The 27017-nt window shown below is 43.9% G+C and overlaps 1 protein-coding gene across 2 annotated transcripts in view; it reads left to right on the forward strand.

Annotated features, from left to right (window-relative positions):
• Positions 1–5682: 5682 nt before the first annotated feature.
• Positions 5683–27017, forward strand: part of Ankrd10 (ankyrin repeat domain 10) — a 30062-nt gene continuing 8727 nt past the window's right edge. Inside the window, exons 1-4 of one of the 2 annotated variants that reach the window (XM_026399479.2) lie at positions 5683–6072; positions 9127–9279; positions 13019–13110; positions 23284–23519. In XM_026399479.2, coding sequence (XP_026255264.2) covers positions 5863–6072; positions 9127–9279; positions 13019–13110; positions 23284–23519 — 691 coding nt within the window. In that variant the 5' untranslated portion in view covers positions 5683–5862. Of the gene's footprint in view, positions 6073–6304; positions 6653–9126; positions 9280–13018; positions 13111–23283; positions 23520–27017 lie in introns of those variants that run through there. The other variant, XM_026399486.2, reaches the window with a different exon arrangement.

The raw sequence follows: 27017 nt of genomic DNA on the forward strand, positions 1-27017 counted from the left end.
GATATAAGGGGTCAGTGACCTGCCTCCAAGGTTGTACGCTGGTGCTATTATTAGACTTTCATTTTGCAAAGGTCCCCCATCTGCCAGTAGCAGTGAAGTGGCTACTGCATCTGTTTTACAGGAGATGGATCAGCAGGGAAAGAACAGAAAAGCAGGGAAGTACTTGGACGACGGAGAAGTACTTGGAGCCAGAGCCAGCAGGGCCTGCAGCTGGACTTTGTGTGGGAGAAAGTGTCGATCCTGGGGCTTGACTCTAGCCACAGGACAGACAGACACTGGTGTCAGTTACAGAGCTGGAGAACACTATGTATGTGTGGGATGAGTGACAGGTGCAGCTCGGCTTACTCAAGAATTTTGCTGGGGCACAAGTGAAGCTGCCTCTAAGAGATCCAAATGGAGATACTGGAGATCCTAGCTCACCCTTGGGCTTTACCAGTCCGGGGCTGGAGGGGACAGGGTTCCAGGGCTAGAGACATCAATTGAGGATCATCAACATACAGAGTCTGAGGTGTGGGATTACATGGCATTGTATAGGAAGAAAATCCAGAAAACAACCACATGTCTAGGTCTCAACCATATGGTCCTTGAGCTTTTTAGAGGTCAAATGAGAGGGCTTGCCTGTCATAGAAGACAAAGCAAGAGCTAGTGGTCAACCTGTTGCATAGTCCTGTGAGACAAACTGTTACTGTCCAGTTAGGCAGACTTAAAGGTCTGCAGTGAATTTGACTGGAGCTATTCTCTGGGAACACTGGTGGCTGCGGGCAAGCAGGAAGGGGCTGGGGAAGGACAGAAAGCAAGGACCATGCCCGGTTCTCCAAGGCTGGACTATGAAGGAAGCAGAGAGATGGGCAGTGACAGAGAAGAATGTGTGGCAAAGGAGGGTTGCGGGGGGCTGGGGATGTGGCTCAAGTGGTAGCGCGTTCGCCTGGCATGTGTGCGGCCCAGGTTCGATCCTCAGCACCACATACAAACAAAGATGTTGTGTCCGCCAAAAACTAAAAAATAAATATTAAAAAATTCTCTCTCTCTCTCTCTCTCTCTCTTTAAAAAAAAAAAAAAAAGGAGGGTTGCGGTTATTTTGAGGCACAGAACTGTTGTGGGTGAGAGCACTCAGTAGGGCAGGAGCAATTACAGGGGAACGAGCATCCTCCCTATTGGACATTTGAGTTCCTTCCAGTGAACTGCCTATCAATAACCTTGGAGCATTTCTTCTGCTATCCATCTTTTTCTCTTTATATACTGAATACAAATCCTTTACTTGTTAAAGTGACTTGCAAACAATTTTCCTTGGTTCAGTAGCTTGTCTCTCATTTTCTGGTAACTTTTGTCAAAATGAAGTTTTTAATTACAGTAAAATCTGCCTTTTTTTTTTCCTTTAATGGCTGTGTTTTCTGTGTTAGGAAATCCTTTGCTGTCATAACATGTTCGCTGTTTTCTCCTCAACTGTTTGCCATCTTGCTTTCTTATTTAAGTGTAATCCATGAGGAACAGATTTTTCAGTAGGTGTGAGGTAGAGCCTTAGTTTCACCTCTTTTCTTGCTCACTGCTCTGGGCCTGCTTGGAGCAGTCGTGTGTGGGCTGCCCAGTGGACTGGACCTTGGACTGCCACGCCCTTGGGATTGAACACTGTGCTCTCCTAGCTTTTCTCTGTAGAGCAGCCTGTCCTTGCCAGTGTACTCAAACCTCAAGTAAGTGTTGATCAAAGTTATAGGTTGCTCCCTGCTGTACTCTGGAGAATTAAGAGGAAAGGGCTGTTCCACACTGTGGATGAGGGGGCTGGGGAGCAGAGGTCAGAAGGCTGCAGCACCATCTGCACCCAGCAGGGACTATATCCCAGTGACACTGGAACAAGAATCAGGGCAAGAGGAACTGAGTGGGCACCAGGGACATGCTCAGCAGCTGCCTCACACCCCAAGTGTTGCCGAATCCTGACAACCAAACCCCTGGAGGATATGACTTTGAGAAAAACAAAAAACTATCTAAAGTAATACCTAATGGCAGAAAAGAATTGGTAACTGAGGTTTCTATATATTACCAGTGGGAGTATAAATTAATAAAGGTACTCTGGATAGTTATTAGTAACCTTCATCTTTACAATCTAAAAATCCCTCTCATGCCTGCAATCCTTTTCTCCTCTGTGCTGCAGTCTGGCTGGGCATAAATAACCGAGCCGCCACACAGCCTTGTAGGTTCAAACAGCAACTCTTTATTCCCAAACTCTCACCAGCACTCTACACACACTTCCGGGAACACACTCCCTCCACCAGCTCCGCGTGCCAATTCTCCCGGATCCCTGCCAGAACTCCAAAGTAGCAGGATCTACCCTAATCCAGGAACAGGGTCACCTTTCAACCATTCCCTCTAGCAAACTGCCAGGCTTCATTCTAAACTGTGGCTCTCAACACATCTGACCTTGACATTGACCCTTTTACCTGGAGAAGATAATTATTATCTTCCTTAAATAAAGGTGGGAACTAAGCCAGAGAGGCCACAAAACTCCCTCCAGCAGAGAAGGCCTGCACATTCTTTCCAAATATATGGACCCAGCCCTCTGAAACAGAATGGAAAAAAAGGCTGGCATAATGAGAAACTGTCCTGGCAGTGACCCCCTGGGCCTCCCTCCATGGGGAGGAGGCAGGGCTGTTTTCTTTGGCCTCTGTCCCATTTCTGACTGCTTCCCTAAATGCCCAACAGCCACTCTGAGATTACTCTAGAATTTGAAGGACCACGAAGGGTGGTAGAAGGTTCTAGAAGACAATCAAGCATGTGTGTTCCTGCTAGAGACCACTGTAGTGCAAACACTTGCTCAGTGGACATGCTGTTAGGTCATGACAGGCAAGGGCTGTTTTAATGTCACCCAATTTCTGTTCTAGAAGGAGACTGCTAAGATTCCTTTATCTCAGGTCATGAAAAGTCCCAGCAGGCCCAGTGCTTTGTTTCCAGTGTGTTATGTAGCAAATAAAACAGTGGTACTTGCAGGAAGATGAGAATCCCTTTGATGGCACTAGGTACCTGACCAGCTAGTGGCAGGTCAGCAACTTCTACCTGAGAGCTGAGCAGTCCCATCTGAGCCTCTGGATAGCAACTGGGGACTTTTGAGCTTGCTCCATGAAGGCGTCCACACCCCTCCCAGTGGATCCACAGAGGCATATTTTAATAGTAGCAATGACCAGCTAGGGACTTCCCTATTGCTGAGAGCCATAGCCAAGTAGGAATGACGCATGGCAATTTCCTTGCCAGCCTACCCAATGTTGCTTAGAGGGAGGACTCTCCATTGTGGAAATGGGCTTGCCTTGGACCCAGGTCATTTGCAGTGACATTGCATGAATGTTTGAGAAAGGTGACCCTGCTCAAGGACTAGGGTGGATCCGAGTTTAGGGTATATCCTGCTGGGAATAGGGTGTATCCTGCTGCCTCAGGCACGCTCCTTGAGTTCCTGTTGAGTTCTCCCGGGATTCAGAGAGTATTTTGGTATGCAGAGCCCGGTGGAGTGTGTGGATTTTCCCCAGAACGTGCGTGTAGAGTGCCAGTGACAGTTCGAGAATAAAGAGTTGCTGTTTGAATCTACTAGACTGTGTGGTGGCTCGGTTATTTTGTGTCCAGCCAGACTGTGGCACCCTATGGCAATGACATGGGGGGAACCGATGTCATTCTAGTTGCAACATTTCAAATGACTGCATGGTGGCCAAAAGTCTGGGTGTCAGGAAGTCACCTGTCCCATCCTCACTTGAGGAGAGGCCCTCCCTTACTGACTTCCCTCCTTTAGGCACCTGCTCCACTCACAGCCTGCTGCCTTCTCCTTTCTTGTCAGTTACCTGCTATGGGATACATTCCAAAGCCCCTGTGTGGAATGCTTGGTCCCCAGGGTGGCCCTCTAGGAGGGTGAAGGCTAGTAGGAAGTCCTTAGGGAACTGGGGGCGTGCCCTCGAGGGAACTGTGGACCCCAGTCTCTGCCTTTCTGCCTCCTGGCACATGGCAGCAGGTGCTCTGCCACACACTCTCTCCATGATGTGCCACCCTCACAGGAGGCACCTGACTTTGGGCTGGACACCAGAGCCGTGAGCTGTGCCTCACAGAGTGAGCCTTCACACAATGCAATCCTTTATGAGAAAAATACAATTCCAATTCTAAAGGGGAAGGGTTGTTTTTTTTTTTTTAACTTATTGAATGTTAAGTATTGTCTTCTATTGTGGATCAGGAGTCTTTCTTCAAACACCTATTTGCTTATTTCTGGTTGCTTCGTCAAATTAGACAAAGGACATCAGTTATACATCTGCTTTACTTTTTTTTTTCTTGCTTTTTCGAAACAAGAATTCTAAGACAAATCTATAATTTCTAATTTTGGGGTAAACACTAATCAGTGCTTAGGAAAGCTTCCGGTGTGATAAAAGGTCTAAAAAGAACACAATACTGAAGGAAATGGAGAGGGGAACTGGTCACTTCCTTTATCTCCAGTCCTTTGGAGAGGATCTAAACAGTGGACCCTGTTGTGAAGGAGGGTACTCACAAATTGAAGAAGGAAATTCACCTGTGCAGCAACTGACCTGTCCTGTCCACTCCCCTGCTTGTGGGAACTGGCAGGCCTCCACTGTACACAGGCTGGAAAAGCAAGTAACACAGTCCAAAACCTCTCTGTTGAGTCCTCCAAGTTCTTTTTTGGCATGGGCAAATAATACCCCTGGGGCATTTGCAGTCCTGGAGTTGAACAGTAATAATTATAAGATTTGGGTAAAACTTGGGAGAACCAAGTATCTGAGAACATGAGTATCTGAGAGTACTGACTGGATACAAGGTATCCATGATCCCCAAAAGGGAGCTCTTGAGGATCCACCCTCATATATATGTAGGCTTATTTCAGTTCGGCTATATAAATAATATACAGTCAGAAGAAAACAGAAAGCCATCTTAATTGAAAAACTATCCTATCATTATAACATGTTTGACTGGTCAGGCTTTAATATTGTCTATGCAAAATAAACCAAAGGTTAAAAGAGCAAAACCTAGTGGTGTGTTGGAAACTAGGCCTGGGTCTGATTTCTAGCAATCCCTCCCTCTCATTATTACAAATGGGAAGGTAGGCTTATGTCCTTTAGGAAAATGGGGCACTTAAAGAGAGAGGAAATCATTGTGAGAGGACAGATATTAAAGAATTACTATAATTAAAGTCATCTGCAAAGATAAATGAGTGGTAGAGTGAACAGAGCTGAGTTTCCAGGTATTTCCACCCTTAAAGTATTGCTGAAACTATTAAAATATTCTTTCTGGCCTCACCTGACAGACTGGAGCAAGAGACGTTGAACTAAGCCCGCAGCCCCCCATTCACGCCGCGCACATCTGTGGAGCCGGCGCTCGGTCCAGGGAGGCGTTCCCGGGGAGGCGGAGGAGGCGCTACCGCCCGGGGCCCACCATCCACCTCGAGAACCTCTCCGCAGGCGCCCAGAGCACTGACGGGAAGAGCTCCGACGCCGCGGGAGCACTGCCCGGCCGGGCGCACCGCCGTGGCCCCAGGAGGCGCCGCCGTGGCCTCAGGAGGCGCTGCCGCGGCCCGGCGCCACCACGACGCCCCCCGGAGCCCGGCAGCCGACTGCGGTCGCGCGGCGCGGGGAGGCCCCGCCCCCAGGCGCAGGCCCCGCCCCCAGGCGCAGGCCCCGCCCCGTAGTCCCAGGTGTCAGCCCCAGTCCCCGCCGCGGCAGGCCCCGCCCCGCCGCAGGCCCCGCCTGCCTTCAGTTCGCGCTCAGCTCCGCAGCGGCTAGGACGAGGCTGCGGCGCTGCTCTCAATCCTTTGTGCTCCGGCGGCCGCTTCGCGGGCTCTCACCGAAGCGTCCTCTCGCTCGCCAGCCCCGCGCTCTCTAGCGACGGACCATGGCGGCGGCGGGAGCAGGCGCGGGCGTGGAGGCGGGCTTCTCCAGCGAAGAGCTGCTGTCACTTCGCTTCCCGCTGCACCGCGCCTGCCGCGACGGGGACCTGGCCGCGCTGTGCTCGCTGCTGCAGCAGACGACGCGCGCTCACTTGGCCGCCGAGGACTCCTTCTACGGCTGGACGCCCGTGCACTGGGCCGCGCATTTCGGCAAGGTGGGCACGGGCGCTTTAAGGCGCCATTTTCCGCTGCTGGCCCATGGGGGCTCGGAGAGGGCGGGGGCGCGGGGCGTGCTGGGAGCGCGGGGCGGAAGCCGGGTGGGCCGGCCTGCGCCCCTAGGGGCTCAGGGCGCCTGTGCGGCGGCGCGCGGGGTGGCAGCCTGGGGGCCGCGGGGCGTGCCGGGAGCGCCGGGCGGAAGCGGGGTGGGCACCTTGAGGGCTCAGGGCGCATGTGCGGCGGCTGGCCCGGTTTCAAACCCCTCAGCTCCCGAGGCCGGCCAGGCCCCGGCAAATGCGATGGTGGGATCCGCCGCGCAGTCTCTTGGGCGGGGAGCTTCGTCGGGGCACTGCTTTTGGAGGGAATGACCGGACTGCGCTGCGGTTGTGCGGAGGCCGCGCGTGCGTGCTTAGCGGAGCCGTGCGGCGCGTTCCGGAGGGCGGGACGCCGGTCGCTGGGGACAGTCGGCCGAGCGTCGCCTCTCTGGAGAGACAGTGGCCCTTAAAAATTGAGAGGGGGCGGCTCAATCCCTCGCTGTGCAGTCGTGCTGTTCCTCAGAGACGAGCCTCAGCCTGAGCCGTGAGCGTCTCCCAGTGCCCTCGGAGGGAGGGTCCGGACTGGGGGGCGGTGCCCGGGCTCTGGGGAGGGTCGGGGGCGCGGTGCCGGGGCTGAGAGGTGAAGGAGCACGTGCGGAGGTGGGGGCCACAGGTGTTCCAGCTGGAGGAGGTGGGGGGCAGCTGGAGGAGGTGGGGGGGCGGCTGGAGGAGGTGGGGGGCCCCCTGCAGGAGAGGCACGGGTGCCTGGGCCAGAAGATGTGGGGAGGCCCGTGCCCGGGCTGAGGCCAGGCGTCTGAAGGAGACCTGAGACCTAGCAGTTCTGGACGCCCCCCATTTCATCTCCTGGGGTGGCGTCTGATCTCAGACTGGAGCTGGGGAGAGCCACCCAGCCTTGTTGGGCACTCCCCAGTTAACAACCCTCTCTCCAGAGGGCTCTTGCTAGGGCTTATTTTTATACCAAGCTTTAGGAAACTTTGGATGTTTTTCCTGCCTGTTTTAGGTAGTAGGTCTTGCAGGCAAGAGCCATCTTTTTCTTTTTTAAATACTTTTCTGATGATTCCATCCTACCCACCCTGGGATGGCACGTGACTATGACAGTCTGTGGAGTCTGGAATGCTTACACCTTTGCTTCATGCAAATGGTCACTTGGAGTACTTATTTACCAACCCAAGGCGGTCCCAGTTATATTTGAGGACGAAAAATAGTCCTAATCCCTTAAAATATTAAATTTTATGCTATATGTATTTTACCACAATTTTTAAAAACGACCGAAATTATTTTTAAAAGGTCTTTATCTCTACAGAGGAAGTGGTATGTTTGCTTTGGAGACTATCGTTGTACCAGAGGCCCATACTTTATGGGTTTTAGGTTAAGGTAGGGATCTTGGAAAATCTAGTTTGGTGCCCGGGTTCCCACCTGTGAGAAGCAGCTCCTAGGGCAGAAGTTAGGCCTAGACTCAAAGCTTCTCCACCCTTTATCAGTGGTTGCACTCTTTTTAACAGTTTCAGGCATATATCCTTAGATCATGCTCATGGCACACAAGTTACCTTGCGTGTGAGGCTTATTTGTTCCCAGAGTACTAAACATTAAAAATATCTAATTATACCTTGCTTTTTACAAGATACCATATTTAGCAAAACTTTCCAGAATTTCAAACCCAGTTTTTAACAGGCTTAGGTCCAGTGAACTCTCAACTAATGTTAAAGATTAACCACTTCCATTTTATTGGGTTTGACACCTATTCATCTTATTGCTAGTTGATACTTTTCATTTTTCACTTGGTAATAAAGGCAGTGTTCAATTTGCCTTCACTCCCAGTTTTACATTCATTTAAAACAGACCACATTTTAAATGTCTGTATTTCTGAGAGTTTAGCTCACAGGTGTGTAACTTGGGTGTCATGGAACATCTGTTCTCTTTGTGAGGCCTGTCCTCATTACTATTATTGTACTGGGGATTGAACCCAGGAGTGCTTTAGCACTGAGCTCCATCCCATCTTCTTAATTTTTTTTTTTTTTTTTTTTTTTTTGAGATGGGATCTAAGTTACTAGGACTGGCCTTGCAGTCTTCCTGCCTCCACCTCCCAAGTCATTGGGATCACAAGGAGTACCAGAGTCCTGGTGGTCCTCTTTAAACAAGGGAATGGGTGCATACAGGATAGCTTTTTTGTGGTCCCTAAGTAGAAAATAGGTTTCTTCACAGTGTGGGAGAACATGTGATTCAGTTGAAAAAATGCTGGGTGCCTGGTGGACTCTGGATAAATTTGTTGAATGTAATGTACTCTTTAGCCAGAGGCCAGCATAGTATTCAGGCTTAGCTACAAATCCTTGTCTTAACTTGCTGGTCTTCAAGTTAGCTGCCTATTGGGTATAGAGCTCAGCTGTGTTGCCTTTTTTGCATACTTTTCTTTGCACACACAGATTTTAAAGACTGAAAATAAAGCTGGGCAAGGTTGCACACCCCTGAAATCCCAGCTATCCTGAAGCTGAGGCAGGAGGATTGCAAGTTCAAGGCCAGCCTGGACAACTTAGAGTGTCTCAGGAAAAAAAAAAAAAAACCACAAGGGGGCTGGGAGTGTGCAGTACAGTTGCGCATTCCCTGTGGAAATAGCTACATATGTTTTTGTAACTTACAGTCACTATGACTTATTATTCAAAATTGTGTATGTACAAGTCTTAATAGAAGTTTTGGAGTAATGCACGCTGATCTTTTCTGATTTTGGATTTTTCTATTGTAGGAAAATCAAAATATTTGTGCATGTCTAATATTTTGCATTCTTTCCATCAGCTTTTTTTTAAAGGATGAGGAAAATGTCTTCTAAATACCTTTTTAAATTTGCATGGTGTTAGGAAGGAATTAATTTGTTCTCTCAAAAAAAAAAAATGGGTAGCAAAAATGCCACTTGTCCCCAGTGTGGAAATTATATTATTTGTGTGGTATTTTATGTTATACCGACATGTTTGCCTGTTTTTATATCCCTTCCTGCTGTGTGCGAAGTTGGAATGCTTAATGCAGTTGGTGAGAGCTGGAGCCACACTGAATGTGTCCACTACACGCTATGCCCAGACTCCAGCTCACATCGCCGCTTTTGGAGGACATCCTCAGTGCCTAGTCTGGCTGATCCAAGCAGGGGCCAACATTAACAAACCGGTAAGAATGTAGGGGATTGACTCTGCTTTCCCAGTAATAATTACTCCCAGGGTATTGTTTCAAAGTGAGGCCTTAATTAATGAGTTTGAAATGTTTACCTGAGGGTAGACTGAAGTGTTCCTTCAGTTATTATGGATAATAGACCCTTTCCAGAAGTTTGCATACTGTTCATAGAGTGCTTTTGCCTATTATGACTCACCAGATCATCTACTGCTATTAGGGGTGATTTGCCCGAGGTCACAACTGGTAATTGATGGCTCTGGCCTCCAGCTCAGGTTTCCTGGCTCCAGCTGCTTCAGCTTCACTTCACAGTTACTAAAAACACATCCATGCTAGCAAAAGGAGTGGCCTAGGTCAGCTTCAGACACACATTTGGGATGATGACTTTTCGAAAAGTTGCTGTTGTTTACTGAGTGGGAAGAATAAGTGATTCCACCCTTTGTGTTTAAATGTGCACCAATAAAATAATCCTAAGAAATGTGCACAGACTGAAGTGTGCATGTGCCCACATTTTTACTGGTGTTTTCAGTATCTTTCCACCAAATAATTAAAATCCTATTATTTTAATTATAAAATAAATAAAATCCTTTTATTTCCTCCCTCTTGCTTTTCTTTGTCTTTCCTAAAATACCTTCCTTGATCACGGCAGTTATAAAGTGGTTGTAGTTCCCTTCCTGAAGATGGCGCAGCTACCCACCTTAACTGTAGCAGTTGGGGATAGGTATTTCGGCCAGGTTGGAAACATAGATAAGTGGGAAAGGAGTGCAGGGCATAATTGGGCAATTTGTTCTCTGTGTGAGACTTGTAGGAAAGACCCTATGGAGGAGAGGTCCTGGGTGGTAGGCCGTTCTTATCATTGAGCTAGCCTTGGGCAGGCATACCTGTATTCTTTCCACACTACCTCCCTCTCCTCTGCACTCAGACGTGCCTTTATGTGTTTCTGCTGCTGCTCTACTCTTCTGCTTGTGAATTATCTCCGATGTACCCTCCCATGCTGGGCATCAGCACAGCTGCCCATTTGCCTCAGGACCTGCACCCTGGACTCCCTCTCTGCAGGTAGAAAGGGCACTATGGCCTGGGACAAGTCACTTAGAGAGGTCTAAGGAATTTGCCTAGTATTGGTTTTTGAATCTAGAAGCTCCCTGTAGTGAACTAATAAAGGGTGTGGGTTGAAGGTATGCTTTTATGCCTGCAACAGCATTCAGGTGCCCCTGGGCAGCACCTCTTCTGTGCTCTGCTTCCCAGCGCAAGACTACCTGATCCTCTCTCCTAGCAGCTTCAACTGTTGAAATACTTGCCGGATTAGGAGCCCCCAGGTCCTCATATCCACCCAGAGTGCCCACGGGCATTGTTGGGCACCCTAGAATCTCCTAGAGGGCCACAGGTTTTCATCTTTCAAGGTGAAGAGCTGTGGTCTAAATCTCAGGCATGGTCTTGCTCTTAATCCATGGGGGCTGGACTTGGCCTCTCTTGTAATGGGCACTCTGCGGTCCTAAGGTCACAGTAGCCCTCTGGCAGCTCCCAGTGTACCACTGGCTTATCTTGTATAGTTTTTCTTTTTATCTGACATTTGTGTTTTAAGTTTTTGAACCTGGCATACCATTTCTGTTAACCTTTTGGCATGTAAGCTGCCAACAGTTTGACATTCGTTTTCCTCATGCTTTATACAGGCTTCCTGGGTCATCTGTCAGGTGATCTGAGAAATGGTAGAAAGCTGATGTGCTGTCTGCAGTCCTGTGTTGGGCTTCCCCAAGAGGAAGTGAAGCTAGCTTTCATGTGCTGCATTTTTAGTGCTCATCTTGACTAGCTTTGTTCAGTATTTGAAAGCCAGCTCTGATTTCTAATATCTAGATCAGAAGTCAAAGGTTTCCTTTGTTAAAATCAAGGTGCCCTGCTGCCCTTGGAATTCCTGGCACATCTCCCTCTTCTCACAGTTTGCCATGGTTCTAGACTCACATTGCAAACTTAGGTATTTCTGAGATGTGATTGGTCTAAACTAGAGACTCAGATACCCTTCACATGGCCTTTTGCTCTTGGTATCCTCTATCTTGACTGCAGATGTCATAAGCAGTGTCTGCTGTGCCCGCCAAGACTCTTCTTGTGTAATAAACCAGGGGCTGGATAGTTCTGCTTTTCAGTGTCTTCCTTAGTGTCTGGTAATATTCTATCATCTTTTTGAAATAGTGTAGCAAACTCAGGTTTTTCATCTTGCTTGTAGTTTTCTTGTATTTTTACCCAGGGGGTTTTTTGGGGGGAGGGCGATACCAGGGATTGAACTCAGGGACAGTTGACCACTGAGCCACATCCCCCAACCCTATTTTGTACTTTATTTAGAGACAGGGTCTCACTGAGTTGCTTAGCACCATGCCGTTGCTGAGGCTGGCTTTGAATTCACATCCTCCTACTTCAGCCTCCCAAGCTGCTGGGATTACAGGCATGTGCCACTGCGCCTTTATCTAGTTTTTATTTGCTTTATTATGTACCACTTCTCTCCCTTCCCCTCCTCTTTGGAAGAGTTCACTTTTTTGAATAGTCACATGGTTTGCTGGTTTTCTTTTTTCAAAAATAGAAATTTTTTGTTGTTGTTTGGGGTGTTAGATTTCTTTATATTCTGTTTACATCCTTTTGGACCCTGATTGAAATACATGTACACACTCTTCCTCCACTCTGCCCCTTGAGTCTCTCGTATTCCGTTTTCTGCAAAATAATGTGCCATGTTTTTACTTGGGTGGCCTACACCTCACTGTCCTCCCCATGAGTCATTGTGCATTGAGAAGGAGCTCAGGTGGCCACTGGGTTTATGGAGGAGCTGCTTTTCCCAATGCTGCACACCATGCCCAATTGCTCACTGGCTCGCTCTCAGTGAGGCTGTAGGCAAGTATGGCAGCGGTAGCTCCAGTGACAATGAAGTGCGTTTATCCAAGAACTCTGGCTGCTTCACCCTCAGGATTCCCTGGACAAAAAAAAAAAAAAAAAATCTAAATTTTTCTAACAGAAGTGATGACTGCTTGGGTCTTTGATTACATTTACTGCCTACTTGTTACTTGCCTGGTAGCCTATGGACAGGTATGAAGGAGTCCATCCTTTCTGGTTGACTGTGTTAGAGTCCAGGGTGTTTTCCCTCAATCTGCTTACTTCTGCTCTGTTCCCCTTTGTGTCTTCTTTGCTAAAACGGAGGTCTGTTTAGACTGCAGAGCCTGCTGTGTTGACCCTTGGGGTGGTCTCCTTCTGTCGTTGCTTGAGCCTTTGACCTCAAACCATCTTTTCTAAATATGGTTCCAAATCAAGAAAAAATTCAGGGTAGATAGGTAGAGGAACATGGGTAGGCTGGACTGTAAGTTAGCTAATAATATGTGCTATTTCTTGGCCTTGGTATAATGTGGGGTTTTTTTTCAACTTGTCATAGGATAATTATTGGGGGTTTATGTGTACACATTGGTGCCAAGATCCAGGATTAAAACATTTGTGAATCCTGATTGAGAGCATTCATGCTGTCCCTGCTAAAGAGACCCCAGGATTTTGGGATATTGACCTTTAGCTAAATGCTTTGGAAACGACCCCTTCTCTAGTCTTTGTCTTCTCTTCACGTAGATGTTCCTTTGTATGATGCTTCAAATTTTGCGATGCTCAGCTCGTTTGTGTCACAGATGGATGAGAAGACCTCTGGCTTGTGCTAATTGTTCTGCTTTAAAATGTGAAAAATGTTGTTGGATCTGAGAGTGGGTGTTGTGTATTTCAGGACTGTGAGGGGGAAACTCCCATTCACAAGGCAGCCCGCTCCGGGAGCCTCGAGTGCATCAGTGCCCTGGTGGCGAACGGAGCTCATACTGAGTAAGTGCCTTCAATTATCCTCCCAAGCTAGAGAAGTAGTCAAGGTGTTTATATTCAAACCACAGCATGTAGAGCAAGCAAAAGCCCTAAAATCTTTATTTTTAAAATTAGTCATACAGTTTTGTTTTTTAGACCAGTTGGTGTTAGCAAGATTGTAGTCTGAGTTGACCACTGATTAGCAGTAGGAGCTTAGTTCCATGATGGCTCCAAATTCTTGTCATGAGAGAATGTATGTATCAGGGACAGAAGGAACAGTCAAGTGAGTGGATTTCAAAGTTGACATTTTTGACTTCGCCACTAACTAGATGTGTCTCTGTGGCAGGTCCTTGCTTTTCTTTGCCAGCACATGGATTGAGCTAGAATGTCCTTGCAGGCCTCTTTGGCTTATGTGCTTTTGAAGACAATGGGCTTTTCTACATTTTGAATTCCTCCTCTTAGCAGATGTGAGGACCATCTGTGCTGAAGGCTGTAGACAGTCTCAGTCATTAGCCTAGTGTGACTTATGATTCTTTGTAAAGTAGAACTTAAGTAATTAAAGACTTCAGACTTGCTTGCTGGGAGCCTTTGATACGGTGGCATTGTTGTAGAATTCCTTGTTGTTGCCCCGTTTATATCAGCTAGCTCATTTATCATCTGACAGAATAGTCTTTAAGTATATTAATTTAGAAATGTGATCTTGTTTGCAAATCATTAGCTAGCCATGGCATTATACATTTATTTAGGTATTAAATTCGTTTGTCTTAACTTTCTCTTAAAGATTTATTTTATAAAATTTTTCTTCTACAGTTCACAGCATTAACAATGGATCCAGTTTTTCACCCTTAAATCTTGAGTGTAAGCTATAGAGTTGTAATGACCAGATAATTGATACCAGCTTTTTTGTTTTACCTCAAGTGTTATGAATGATTCATAGAAATAGAAACCACCTTATTCTAATTGGAAATGTGAATATTTAGATTTTGGGAGAAGTAAACCCCACAAAAGTTTAACCCTTTGGTTTCCATTGTTTTGACTCTGTATTCTAGTAGATTCTGAATAGAAACCCTAAGCAGCAAAGCCATACAGATTCACTTAAGGCATGTTTCTATGCTGGAGGCTGTCAGCAGTCTCAGTGACTTAGCTTCTGTTTCATTAAGCGTTGGCAAGATTTGCCATTAGTTTGGCTTGAGTCCTTTACTTCATGTGGCAAATCAGTGTTGTAAATATGGCCTTTAATAACTGCTACATTGCAGGGGACCCTTATAAGTTAATACATAGTCATGACTTAAGATGATCTAAAAGTAATTGATAATGTTAATGTATATTATACAATTTTAAAACATTGATGATTCTCAGTGACTTGTTTTAAAGTTATAGATGAAGTTTTACAGTTGTGCTTAGATTAAAAATTCAAATTTTTTTTAAAACAGAAGCTTTGATTATGAAATACAGAGTCATATAACATAATTAAGTTGCTTAGTTATTATATATTGAAATAATGGATAATTAGGAGTTGATTTTTTTTAATTAATGACTTATTTTTCCAAACAATACTCTAATCGGTCCTAAGCATTTTATTACAACAATGTTAATTTTATTCATTTTAATGGATGGACAGCTTAATCCTTCAAGCCAATCAGTATCTATCAATCATTATGTCCTTTTTCTTCTTTCTTTTTTTTTTTTTTAAGTAGGTGTCTTTTTAAAAATGAGCATCTTTTATTTACAATTTTGTCCTTGGTTACAGGACCCTCAAGTGTCTCTTTTCCACCAGGTGTGGCTGAGCATGGCCTCGTGTGCCAGTCTTTCCCATCTCAGTATAAGAGCCACCCCCTCAAGACCCTGCACTGTGGTGACTTCCCTGGACTGGGCTTTCAGATTTTTTTAGAAGAAATATTTAGCCTGAGCTACTAGCCAAAAGTGATTCTTAAAATTCTTAGTCTTTGGCCTGAAATAGAACACAAGTAATCATTATTTATTGCTATAACTATATGTGGTTATTTAGTTTAACATCTAAATAAAATGTCAGTTTTGCCAGTGAGCCAAATTAAAAATTGCTTCTTTTTCTGTTCTGCACATTTTTATAGTTCACCCCGTTTAGTCTAGTCATAGCAACATAGAATAGTTAAATCCTTAAATAATGGCGTTTAGGTCCACTTTATTTGTTCTCTGTGATACCACTCAGATGGTCAAGTGTAATCCTAGCAGATAATACCTTTTTTTTTTTTTTAATTAAAGAACAGAGGCAAGGGATTAACTTTTTTTTTCCAGTTTAAAATGGGTAGATTGTTAATTCTTTCTTTTACATTTCATAATATTTAGGAGATAGTGTACATTTTTCCTTCCATGAATAGATTAAAAGCTTCCTCATACCAGAATTTTTAAATGAATAATTTTGTTCCGTTTCTACCCCACTTTACTGTATCTGCTTCATTGAAGTGACCGAAATCTAAATGCTCTTTGGGTCACGGGTAGATGCTGAGGGCAATGTGCCAAGTGTCTGGCTGGAGTGGTTTGTTAACTGACTTGTTAATGTAGGTTGCAACTCTAAGATAAGGCATTTCAGCTCCTGTGCATCGTGTTAAATTTTCTAGCACCACACGTGAGTATGTTAACAGACTTTTGTTTTCTTCTCTTAATTTAAAACTTGAGTTTTGGTGCCAAGTTATCTTTTCCATATGAGCTTCTTTTGGGGGCTTAAGCGATAGTCATTAATATTTACTGTTATTTACATCTAAAAATTGAAGCACACAGGGTCAAGTCTCAGTTCTATCACCAGACTCCATGTTTGTATACTGTAAAAGGCCTAAATGTGGGTCTGAGAGTTAAATCGTGATCACCCTCAGTCTTTCTTGCTGGGGAATGGGAGGTTCACTGCAGCAGTGTTGCCTCAGCTTCACACTTGGTCTTTTTGATTAGAAGAAGGGCGTGTACTAACACAGCTGCCAACTGATTTTTCCTTGGGATAACACAGGTTAAGTCAGTGTGATTTTTGGAGAAAGACTTAAAGCTTTGCTTTCTGCTGATAAGAAGACCTTATACTAATGCTGTAAATAGCAGGTTCACTTTCAAAATTTTGGCTACTACTATGTTTTCTTGAGAGGGAAAGGAGAATGTTTCCATGTCTTCTAGATATTAACATGGCTTCTAGATATTAACATGGAGTGAAGGGGGTTTAGCTGGACGTGAAGGACACTAGAACTACTTGAGCCTCAGACGTATTTGCAGGTCTCTTTTAATCCCACACTGTGTGGAGAAGGCCAGCTGCAGGCTCACAGCCTTCCTAGAAGAGAATTTCCTTCGAGGCCATTTAGTCTGTAGCATCTAGATCAAGTGAGCTACATTTTGTCAACCTAATTACTTTGAACTTGGAAGGCACCTCACTGTGATCTCCAGGTAGCTGGAGAAAGCTCTAACCTGAGATAATAAGTAGAGTGATTCACTGTAGAGCATTCATTCTTGCCTAATTTAGAAAATAGGCACAGTTGTCTGAAATAACAGAAGCCTAAAATGAGATGCCAACAGATGGTTTTTTAATGCTTCAGGGAAAAAAATGCTGCTAAACTTTTAGAAATTCTTAATTAAAATGGAATTGGCTTACTATGGTTCAAAATCAGTGGCCATTAATGACCCACCTTTATTTGCTTACCTTGAAGCCCGGCCTAGAGGCAAAATTTTCACCAGGACAAATATGTCTGATGAGGGCACTTAATATTAGTGTCAGAAATTCACTTGCATCTTTTGTCCTTAGTAGAAATGAACTTAGTTTCACATTATTAGCCATCATTTTTTAAATCTCTGTTTTTTAGTTCATTTGCTGCTTGTTTGTCCTTCAGGATAATAGTCTAGTTAAGACATTTGTTAGAATTATGGCTGAGACAGTCTTCAGAAGCCTGAGCTCTAGTTGCCCTCACGTCCTAGCCCTTGCCCCTCCTGGTTGCATGACAGCTTATCTGTCAACTCGCTATCTCCTGCTCATCCCTTCTCTGCAGTGCTGCGGGTGGGGATGTCCCTTCTGAAGGTCCTAATACAGGTTCCCTGCCAGGCAGGAACACATGTGGTCTGACAGTGTTCCCAAGTTATTGACCAGTTTAGTTTAGAATTTTGATTGTTTTAAACCATTGCTTTTACAGGTAGTGCGTTCACGTCGAGCCAGCAATAACCTGATATTTCTTTCTTACTGAGTTAAAGTGAGAGCATGTTGCATATATAGCACACTCCTGAATGATGAGCTTTGTGTTTTAATGTCTGTAGACAAGATTGTGGCTCAATTATAGCATAAAACTGTCCTCGGTAATGTTGAACTTGAAATGAAAACTTGGCACCAAATTTATTCAGGTAGAAACTTTTTTAAAAAATCGTTTCTTCCTGTTGTTAACTAAAGAATATATTTAAGAAAGTCTTCCTAATTATGTAAGTTTGGATACCAAAGGGTTAAAAATACACAATGTGTTTTTTACTGAAGAAATTTTAGATGTTTGCTTATGTTTTATCTGTACAAATGGACATTTAGTAATGTTTTATCTTTTTTTTTTTTTAATGATTCCATTTATTTGCTTATTTCCATCTAGGAATAGTTACTAATGTATTTGTGATACAGCATACCAAATTTTAAAGTAACCAGAATCGTGAGTTGTTGGTTTTTTAGTCCATACTCTTAAACTTTTGTTAAAATATTGACATACTTAAATTGGCTTCATGCTAAAAATTACAAGAGGTAACTTAACAGGTAGTGTTGGGAGCAGCCACTCGGCGTCAGGGTGGTGACAGGCCGGTGGCTTAGCTCAGCAATTACTTCTGCACCCCATGTGTGTATATGTATTTTTAATCAAATGTTGCCTGCAAATGTGATCCCTTATTATTTAAGTTTCCTGTGTATGCACCATTGCCCGTTTTAAGTCACACAGAAGATTCTGAATCTGTAAAAACTACACGTGTCAATGTTTTACAGCTACGTAATTCGAATTGACTTGATTTTTTCAAGTAATCCTAGAAAGGGGGAGCATTCCATATAGAAACTGCTGAAACTGCCACAGGTGCTTCTCCGAAAACCTTACGGTTGTGGCATTGAATGCTCAGTATCGCTTCCTTTCTGCACACGAGGCGTACTGTTGAGGTATTTGTTGCGGTGATTGGTTTTAATGCTAATCTAGGAATTCAGATATAGACTCTTTAGATTTGCATGCTTTGCTTACCCTAATTTATGATATCTACCTTTTTACTTGTAAACTAACAATAGCTAAATTGAGATCAGAAATTTAACAGAAATATTATTTATATAAAAATTGTGGTTATCTTTTATTGTCACATGGCATTAACAAAAAGAAAACACCCTGGAGGTTATGTGGCACCTTGGGTTCTAAAAATTGTGTTTCAAGTATTTTCTGGTATTTGATTTTTCAAAATTAACCCCCCAAAATCAACTTTTCATCAGAATGGCTTCTCTTCTGGTGTTGTGGCACTGTAAGTGGAAAATCGAAAGCAAGCTGGCTGGCCTCAGTGGAGCTGGAGTCTAAAGTCGTTTGAGAGGAATTCTTAGGTATAATAAATTTTAATGCTCCATTCAAATATTTTTACAGAAAGTAGAAGCACTTGTTCTAACCTCAGTAAAGCTAGTGGCAATTTGATTTATTTTGCCAGTTGGTTGGCAGGACACTTAACTAAAGTGGAGGTCATTCTTCCACGTGCTGTGCTGGTATTCCAATGCTGAAAGGGTAGCAGGACGTGTTGGAGAGGATGGCTGTCTGCCCAGAGACTGCTCTGGTAGTCTTGGTGAATGGTATAGGAGCTGGAAATGACGGGGAGGAGCACTCATTAAGGTAAAACACCAACAAAAGAATCTGCTCCTGCTAAACCTCCTTTTAATAAACAAAATCAGTGTTTAAACTTCAACAAAACTACAACTAATTTGAAAATCAAATGATTGTTGTTTTTAAAAATATCTGCCCACTTTCAAAGATTTCTCCAGTGGGCTTTAGGAGCAGAGAGTAGACGAGAGCTTTAGAATGACCTTCCAGAACACTCACGGGTTGTCAAACATGGACAAAGATTAACGGGATCTCAGGCACAGCCTGCATACCCCGGTGCCTCAAAGGGTGTGAAATTCTACACCCTAAGTGTCAATCTAAAAATACCACTTGTGTGATTTTTGTCTCTAGCTTAGTCTTCACCAGAATATTGTTTTTGAAGCCAGGTGCAGTGGCCACACCTGTAATCCTAGTAGCTCGGGAGACTGAGGCAGGGGGATTGCAAGTTATAAAAGCCAGCCTCAGCAACTTAGCAAGACACTGTCTCAGAAAGGACTGGTGATGTATGACTCAGCAGTAAAGTGCCCTTAGACTCAATCTCTGTTAGAAAAAAATACACACACACAGTTTTTGAGTGTTTTTAACATTTTCCTCCAGGTAGTTTAAGTTTCCTGTGAGAAGAATGTGTGTAATGCTGCAGTCCAGATTAACTTTGTTCTTACTGATTCCACACTTGGTATAGGGAGTCAGTGAATGTTGGTGGACCATAGGGTGAAGGGTAGAGTGTTGATAAGTACTAGATCCCAAGTGGAAGTAACAGACTTGTAAGTCAGTGATTTAGTTTCTATGTCTACCTCTTATGAACTTTAGCAAATTAAAACAAGTACCTTAGATTTAATAACCTACTTAACAATTGGAACTGTAAATATAGAGTATGAGGGTTTCTGAATTTGATACATTTTAACCAGAATCACTTTTCAACTATTAAAATACCACAATTGAAATATTGCTTCACTGTGGAGCATATGTGAAAATGAAAAGACCCAGGCTTTTATTTTTAAATAAAGTGTTTTGAGGGCTTTGGGTATGGCTCAGTGGTAGAGAACTTGCCTAGCATTCTTTGCACCTTGGGTTCAGTCCCCAGCACTGCAAACCATTTTTAAAATATTTTGAGAATTATACACTTTAATTATTTATTCTAATGCTGACTTGGAAGCCTACATGGTGATATAGATGAGGAACTCAGGCCTGAAGGTGTCTCTCAATGCCTGCCATCGGCATTTGCCTGAGTTCTCTGCGAGGGCCTGGACTGTGCACCGAGTGTCAGTGGGACTAGGAGCAGTTGGTTTAACTTGAGGTCTTTTTCTCAGTATTTAAGGTTTTGTGACAAATGTGGCAACTTTTTAAAAAGTGATCTTTGAATTGAATAGTGTGTGGAATGTTTCATTTTCCAAGAAACCCATTATTGAGAGAAGAGGGATAGTTACAAGGGTCATAAATTGGGAGATTATTCAGCAGATGTGGCTGGCTAGCTGTTTTTTATATGGCCTGTACACTAGGAGTGTTTCTTGCTTTTTTAGGTTGGTTGAACAGAAATCAAGAGAATAATAATATTTTGTAACGAGATCATATGAAATTCAGATTTGAATGCCCACAAAGGCTTATAGAACATAGCCTTTCTTATTGTCTGTGTGAGTGGTTTCTGAGAGGGCATGGCCTGCAGTTCCTAAAATATTTACTGTCCAGCCCTTTAAGAAGAAGTGCCACCCCTGGATCAGATGTTCCCTAGTGAGCATGGCTGTCATGTGTGGCCTGAGTGTGGAGAGCCAGCAAGGAGAGGTTTCTGATGTGGACAGGGAGGAGTGAGGTGGCTGCATAAGGAGCATGCAGGCAGTGGGTGAAGGTTAGCAGCAGAGGAAGGGGGTGCCTGGCCAACATCAGGCGCTACAGGTCCTGCTCAAGAAGAACGCGGACACTGTGAAGTTAGGCTGTTTGTTGTACAGTCAGTCCCTGGTAACACAAGTCACTGTGTAGCTCAGGTCTTCTGCAGTCACTGGGAACAGAGGGAGAAAACTGATAATCCACATGGGCAGTGCCACCTAAACAGTGGGTAAATCAGTCTCCTCCGTTACTGTGTCCTGTCCTCTGTCACAGATGCTGTCTGTATAGTACACTTCTCCAGAAATTTTTTTTCAGTCTCCCTTCCATGTTGTCTTCAGAACCCTAAATTGTGTGGGAAGCCATCAGAACCTTGGCTGATTGGTTGTGCTTGCTGGTGTGGCCCCCACGTATCATGCACAGTGTGAGTTGGTTGTGATCCTCCTTTTGAGATCTTCCTTTAAAGTCTGGAAGACACTGCTGAGAGCCGCCTGGAGGTTGTTGGCTCTGGCCTCAGGAGAGTGGTGAGTTGGTGTTGCCTGGGTGCCTGTGGCACCCTGGCTGCAGTGCTCCCAGCACTTGATGGTCTCCATATTGCTGTACCCTGTGTGTCTTAATTTTCTCCACCAAATTGGCCTTTATGATTGTATCATTTGAAAGTGGTGGTTGGTTCTTTCCCATTCTGACCCCTCAAGAAGTGCTCTTTACGTTGGCTGTGCTGTTGGTGGTTTGTTTTTCCTGTAGGAATGGCAGCTTTTTGTTTCTATACTCTGGGGTTGGGATTCTGGAGAGTGAGACTATTGTTTATCTACAGGAACTGTTATTTTGTAAGCTTCATGTTCTGCCTTTATCTTCAGATTTTTCAGAGTTTGAAAGTCTTCACATAGCAGTTTATATTTCTCGACAGAGTAGACCTGTCTAGACCGTCTTCTCTGGTGTCCTGAGAATGAAGCCTGCAGTGGGTGAAAAGTACCACCTGTGCGTGGCAGTGCTCAGGATGCTGCAGGAGGCTTCAGCAACGAGAGGACACTGGTTTGGGCCTGTGTGGTTAATGTAACTCACTCTGCCCAAATTTGGTTTTTCCTTTTTATTCATGTATCACAGTTCAAATGTTGGGATGGATATTTATCAGGATTCACAGCCACAAGGTCCTAGATCAAATAAAAATGTTAAAGCTCCTGATAGTACTAAACACTGTTACCTTTGTTTTTTAAGGGAATTTTGTTCATTTCTGGAATTCTTAAGTCTTTTGTCTCTTTATATCCCATTAAATTGGGCTTGGCCTTCCTTCCAAATACATATTGCATTATTTTTTATATATCATGATTTTAAAGGTAAACATGTTCAGTGAGTATCCAGAAACATAGATTTTTACTTCTGAGGCTGGAGCTTTGGTTGTGTGGCTGGAAATATGAATACAAGGCTGTGATTGACCTTGAAAAGAAGAATATTTGTCTCTTAGGTTGTAGTTGTCTTTTTCAGATTTTTTCTTTTGTTACCTTCCTGGTCTCCCTAACCAGCAGCCTCAGGGTCCTGGATTGGCCGTTCAGTAGTGCAGGCTGAGGTGCTTGCTGGCGTTGCCTGGTCTCTCATATATATATGCAGCACAGCCAGGGAAATGGTGCCTTCTTTGTGGAGGATTTCACAGAGCCCTGTGTACTCTTGTCTTCCAGGGGAATTTTAACATGGAGTTGCTTTTGTGCCCTCTGTTTAAATTCGGTGTCCAAACATTTACACACTCGGCTGTTTCTCTTGTGTGTTACTCAGAGTCTCCACTTAAATTGTGCCAGGTCTTCCTCCTCTAACATAGTGACTGCAGAAGACATGAGAGACCTTTACTTTAGTGTCATCAGTCAGGTGAAACATGGGTTCTTGGGAATGGCAAGAGTAGTCTGAGGATGAGTTCCTAGGACACTATGCAGAGTCTTTTCATAGGAAACATCTACTCAGATGCTGTAGAAATGCTGACATGTAGAACTCCTGCAAGTTTTCTTAAGACCACCCAAAACCAAAACTTTTGGGGGACGTTGAGTCTGACGGCAGTTACTTTAACATCAGGGCATCCTTCTAAACTTCCACTTACAGTGTTGCATGCCAGCACAAAATCCAGCTTGTTGCTGAACTGGGACTGTTCTTAGGAAGCCAGTTGGTGTGAATGCCATGGACAATTTTAGTACATGTTTGTTTGTTATGATTTTACAGAAGCTAAAGGATGGGTTATTAAAAATTAAGTGCAGATAATGTGTAGAATTCAGGTTGAGTCTGAAGTTAGCATAAATTTAGATTCTTCAGACTAACAAAGAATCTTGAGAAGTAATAGGAAGATGACTTTTTTAAAAGTTTAGCATATTAATTTTTTAAAAATTATTATCTCCCGAATATTGCTTAGAAATCAAATGTCTATAAGAGAAGTTAGTTATGGAGTTAGGATAGTTAACTACTTTAATGAAGATTTGCTGTAAATTTGTTGGCTTTTTCATATCACCTTCAGATAGATAGTCAGTTCAGCAGGAGCAGAGACCAGGTTCAAATGCTAATGGGTGTAATTCAGTGTTTTTGTGTTGTGCAGCTTGAGAAATGCCAGTGGCCTGACAGCAGCAGACATTGCACAAACCCAGGGTTTCCAAGAGTGCACCCAGTTTCTCTTGAACCTCCAGAATTGTCACCTGAACCGTTTCTGTCATAATGGTGCCTTGAGTGGGGGCCATGAGAACGGATTTCCCAATCGTGTTAGTGTGGGAACAAATCGAAAGAGATGCTTAGAAGATTCGGAATCCTTGGGAGTGAAGAAAGCCAGAACTGGAGGTGAGACCATGTGGGCTGCGGAAAAGCAGGACTTTCCTCCCCCAGCAAGTATCTTACATGGCAGAGCATACCTTGGAGAGGCACCTTCCTGCAAGGTGAGCCGTGCCTGGAGAGTTCTTGTGCAGGACGGTGACCACCACTGTGAAGATGTATCTCATGACTAGGGCAGGTGTGGGAGGGACATGTCACCTCACCTGTGGAGTGTGTACCTGCAGCTTCTGAGCACCCTGCCAGGAATTAGGAAGAATTTGGTCATCTGTTGTATCTGTTCAGAATACAACCACTAAAAAAAAAAAAATGCCACCATACCTGATTTGTTTGTTCACTTCTTGGAAAATGTTTCTGAACTTATAATAATTGTAGATGATATGTCAGATATCTGTCACCACTGGCTTGGGGGATGTGACTTCGACTGGTTCTTATGCCCTGTGGTATGTGAGTTCCTGTATTAGTTTGGTGTCAGGTCTGAGGTAAGTTACTTCATTCTTCCCTGTTTTTTAAAGATGGATTTGGAATTTGCGTAGCAGTCTCTGATCACTCTTTGACTTGAAAAGTCTTCCCTTCAATAGAGGAGAGACTGACTGTGCTTACGTATGAAATGTCTTTGACTGATGGCAGGAAGACGAGGAGAACATGACAGAGAAGCAAGTGTGGAGTGAGTGACCACTGAAGTTGCAGGCTCAGGTGGGACTTGCTGAGGATGATCTCAGCATCCTGCTCTTTGGTCTTAAAAATGCCAAACACCCAGTGCTGTCAGGCACCTGGGAAGTAGGAGATCTTGATCTTCTGTGCACGTGGCTTGGGGCAAGCCGTCCTCTTCTATCGCTGTGCCTCAGTTAACGTCATGAGTGCTTTAAGAGTACTTTTTTCCAATATTTGCACTTTGACTTAATGCTTGGTTAATGTTGTGAAATGGTAAAAGTGTGGACCTTGTTATGCCCTTGTGCATCAGTTGTATGTGTGTTAGTTTAAATGTTCTTTATACTTTATTTCTCCCTCATTGCTGACAAGTCTAAAATCTGTTCAGTGATTTTAAAAAGATGTCCCTTAACATTCTAATCAGATTCTAAAATACCACATTTAGGGAGTTTAAAAACTATTCCAAAAGTTTTTAATGTAGGGGTGGGGTTGTGGCTGGGTGGTAGAGCACTTGCCTAGCATATGTGAGGCTCTCAGCACCACATAAAAAAATGAGTAAACAAAGGTATTGTGTCCATCTACAACTAAAAAATAAAAAGAAAAGAAAAAGGTTTTAATGTCAGCTGAGTTGGCAAGTACATCATTATCAAGTGTCCTAAAAGGTGTTTCCAAGGATCCCTTAGGTTTCCTGAACTTTACTGCAGCCAATCGAGTAGAGTCAGACTGATTTTGTCCAGTGGGTAGAGGTCCAGTTTGCACGCCCCACACTGCATGGTCCTCAGCCTGAGGATGCTTGTGCAGAAGAGCATGTGGCTGGAGATAACGGTCATGCACACCTGAAAGGTGCACTGTACTTCATGGAGCATGTTCCGTGATGGGTGCAGTTTCAGAGTGTCTCCATAACATCTTTGAGCCTCCATGCATTTTGCTGTGAGCTGCTTCCTGATATCCATTCTCTTGCCATGGCTGGAGTGACTGTGACCTCTCAGCCCCTTCGTGGTCCGGTCCTTTCTGCAGTTCAAGTCCTTGGACATGCCCCGCGAGCCACAGGGTTTGCACATTGCTAGCACAGATGGGCTTTTCCAGCCTGCCCTGCCATTTGTTTCCTTTTTCCTACTGTCACATACTGTGTGAAGTGTGGGGTCCTGGAGCTGATTCTTGATCATTAAAACAGTTTTTCCCACTATGCATGAAGTTGAATATATGATTATTTACATTCTTTGTTGTGTTTTTGGTTTGTAATTCAAAATAACAGCACTACTTCATATTCATAATTTCTAACAGTTAAGTGTGTATGAGCACAAGTTTTGCTCTCTATCTAAATTACTGGTTTTGATAAATCCTTATTCTCATGTCAGTAAATATTTCATTTCCTCATGTAACATGCATTAAAAAATCCTTTTGAGTAACTTCACATATAAAAATAATTAGAAAGGTTTAAGGTTTTTTTTCCCTTATCTATAGGTGCCTGGAATACCTTGACTAAATAAATCATAGCTTTGACCTTATTAATTAAACAGTTCTTCTGTCTTCCTACAACTCAGCCATCACATAGAATGATGTTCTTAGTGTGAAGTTTATTCAAATAAGCAATAATTCCAGTTGGCTTAGTCTCTAAATGCATTCTTTAAGTTTGGGATCATGAGTCTGGCCCTACAGAAGGTAGTACTTCTGCTTTCGTTAAACCACTGGGAAGTACTGCCCGTTGCAGCAGTCCCCCCCCCCCCCAAAATAACGTGATACAAAGTATCTTAAATGGATAAAAACTGACTAGGCCTTTTTGAATTGAATATAATCCGTTGGAAACAACTTACTTTAAAATAACTTAAAGCCATTCAAGTCATATCAAAATGCAATTTGCTCAGAACAGAAGTGTTACTGGATAAACATGGGCATATAAACCCTGGAGGGTGCAGTAAAGCTAAAGTTGATGAGAAGCTGGTCTTGAGAAGTGGTGGAGGGGGCCTCTTCCCCAGGATGGAATCCTGTTCTTTTGGGATAGTGATAGTGTGTGCATGGGGTGGTGTTTCCTCTTTCTTTCTGTCCTTTGGTCAGAAAGGAATGATAGGTGAACTTCAAGATTTCATGACTGCATCTGCTTTGTAATAGCAAGTTTGGGTTTGTTGGTGTTCCTAGTTCATCTTCAGGAGTATCTCAGTACAGTGTTGGCATGTGTAGTCCTTGAAGACCATCCTGAAGCCTGCCAGTGCCCCTAGTTAGGAAAGAATGCAGTTTTTTCCACAGGTGGACACTCGATCCTGTCAATTGTTTGTTTCTGCTGGTGGTCCAGATGGACACAGGAACTTCTTGTGCCATGATTGGTACCACCACAGCCCTGAGGAGTAGCCTATGGTGACAGCAGATCTCAGAAGCTGAACTGACTTCACAGTCATTCTAACCAAATAGCTATTGGCCTCAGATTCTCGTTTGTGATATGTCGGTGTGTAATATAAAAATATCTACAATGCTGTCACTGTAAATCAGCAGTGAAATTTCCCAGCATAGTTTTTTTCCAGGATGAATTTAACACCAAGCATCTCCGTTTTTCTGAGTTTGAGGGTTTTGGGTTTTGGGTTTGTTTGATTCTTCTGGTGGCCCCTGGGGATGAAACCAGGGCCTCATGCCAGACAAACCTCTGCTCCTGAGCTACATCCCCAGCCATTTTTATTTTATATGGAGAAAAAGTTGTAAGATTTCCTAGGCTGGCCTCAAACTCCCATGTAGTTGGCGTTAGAATGTGTGCCCTGCTAAGACTGGCCTATTTTTCTGTTTGTAATTGCTTTTGTTGAGCAGACTTGAAGAGTACAAGTTTTAAGGGCAATGTGACTAGCTAATTTGGTAAATACTAGGTGTTTGCTC

Source organism: Urocitellus parryii, chromosome 2, assembly GCF_045843805.1.
Source record: "Urocitellus parryii isolate mUroPar1 chromosome 2, mUroPar1.hap1, whole genome shotgun sequence".
NCBI classification, from domain to species: Eukaryota; Metazoa; Chordata; class Mammalia; order Rodentia; family Sciuridae; genus Urocitellus; species Urocitellus parryii.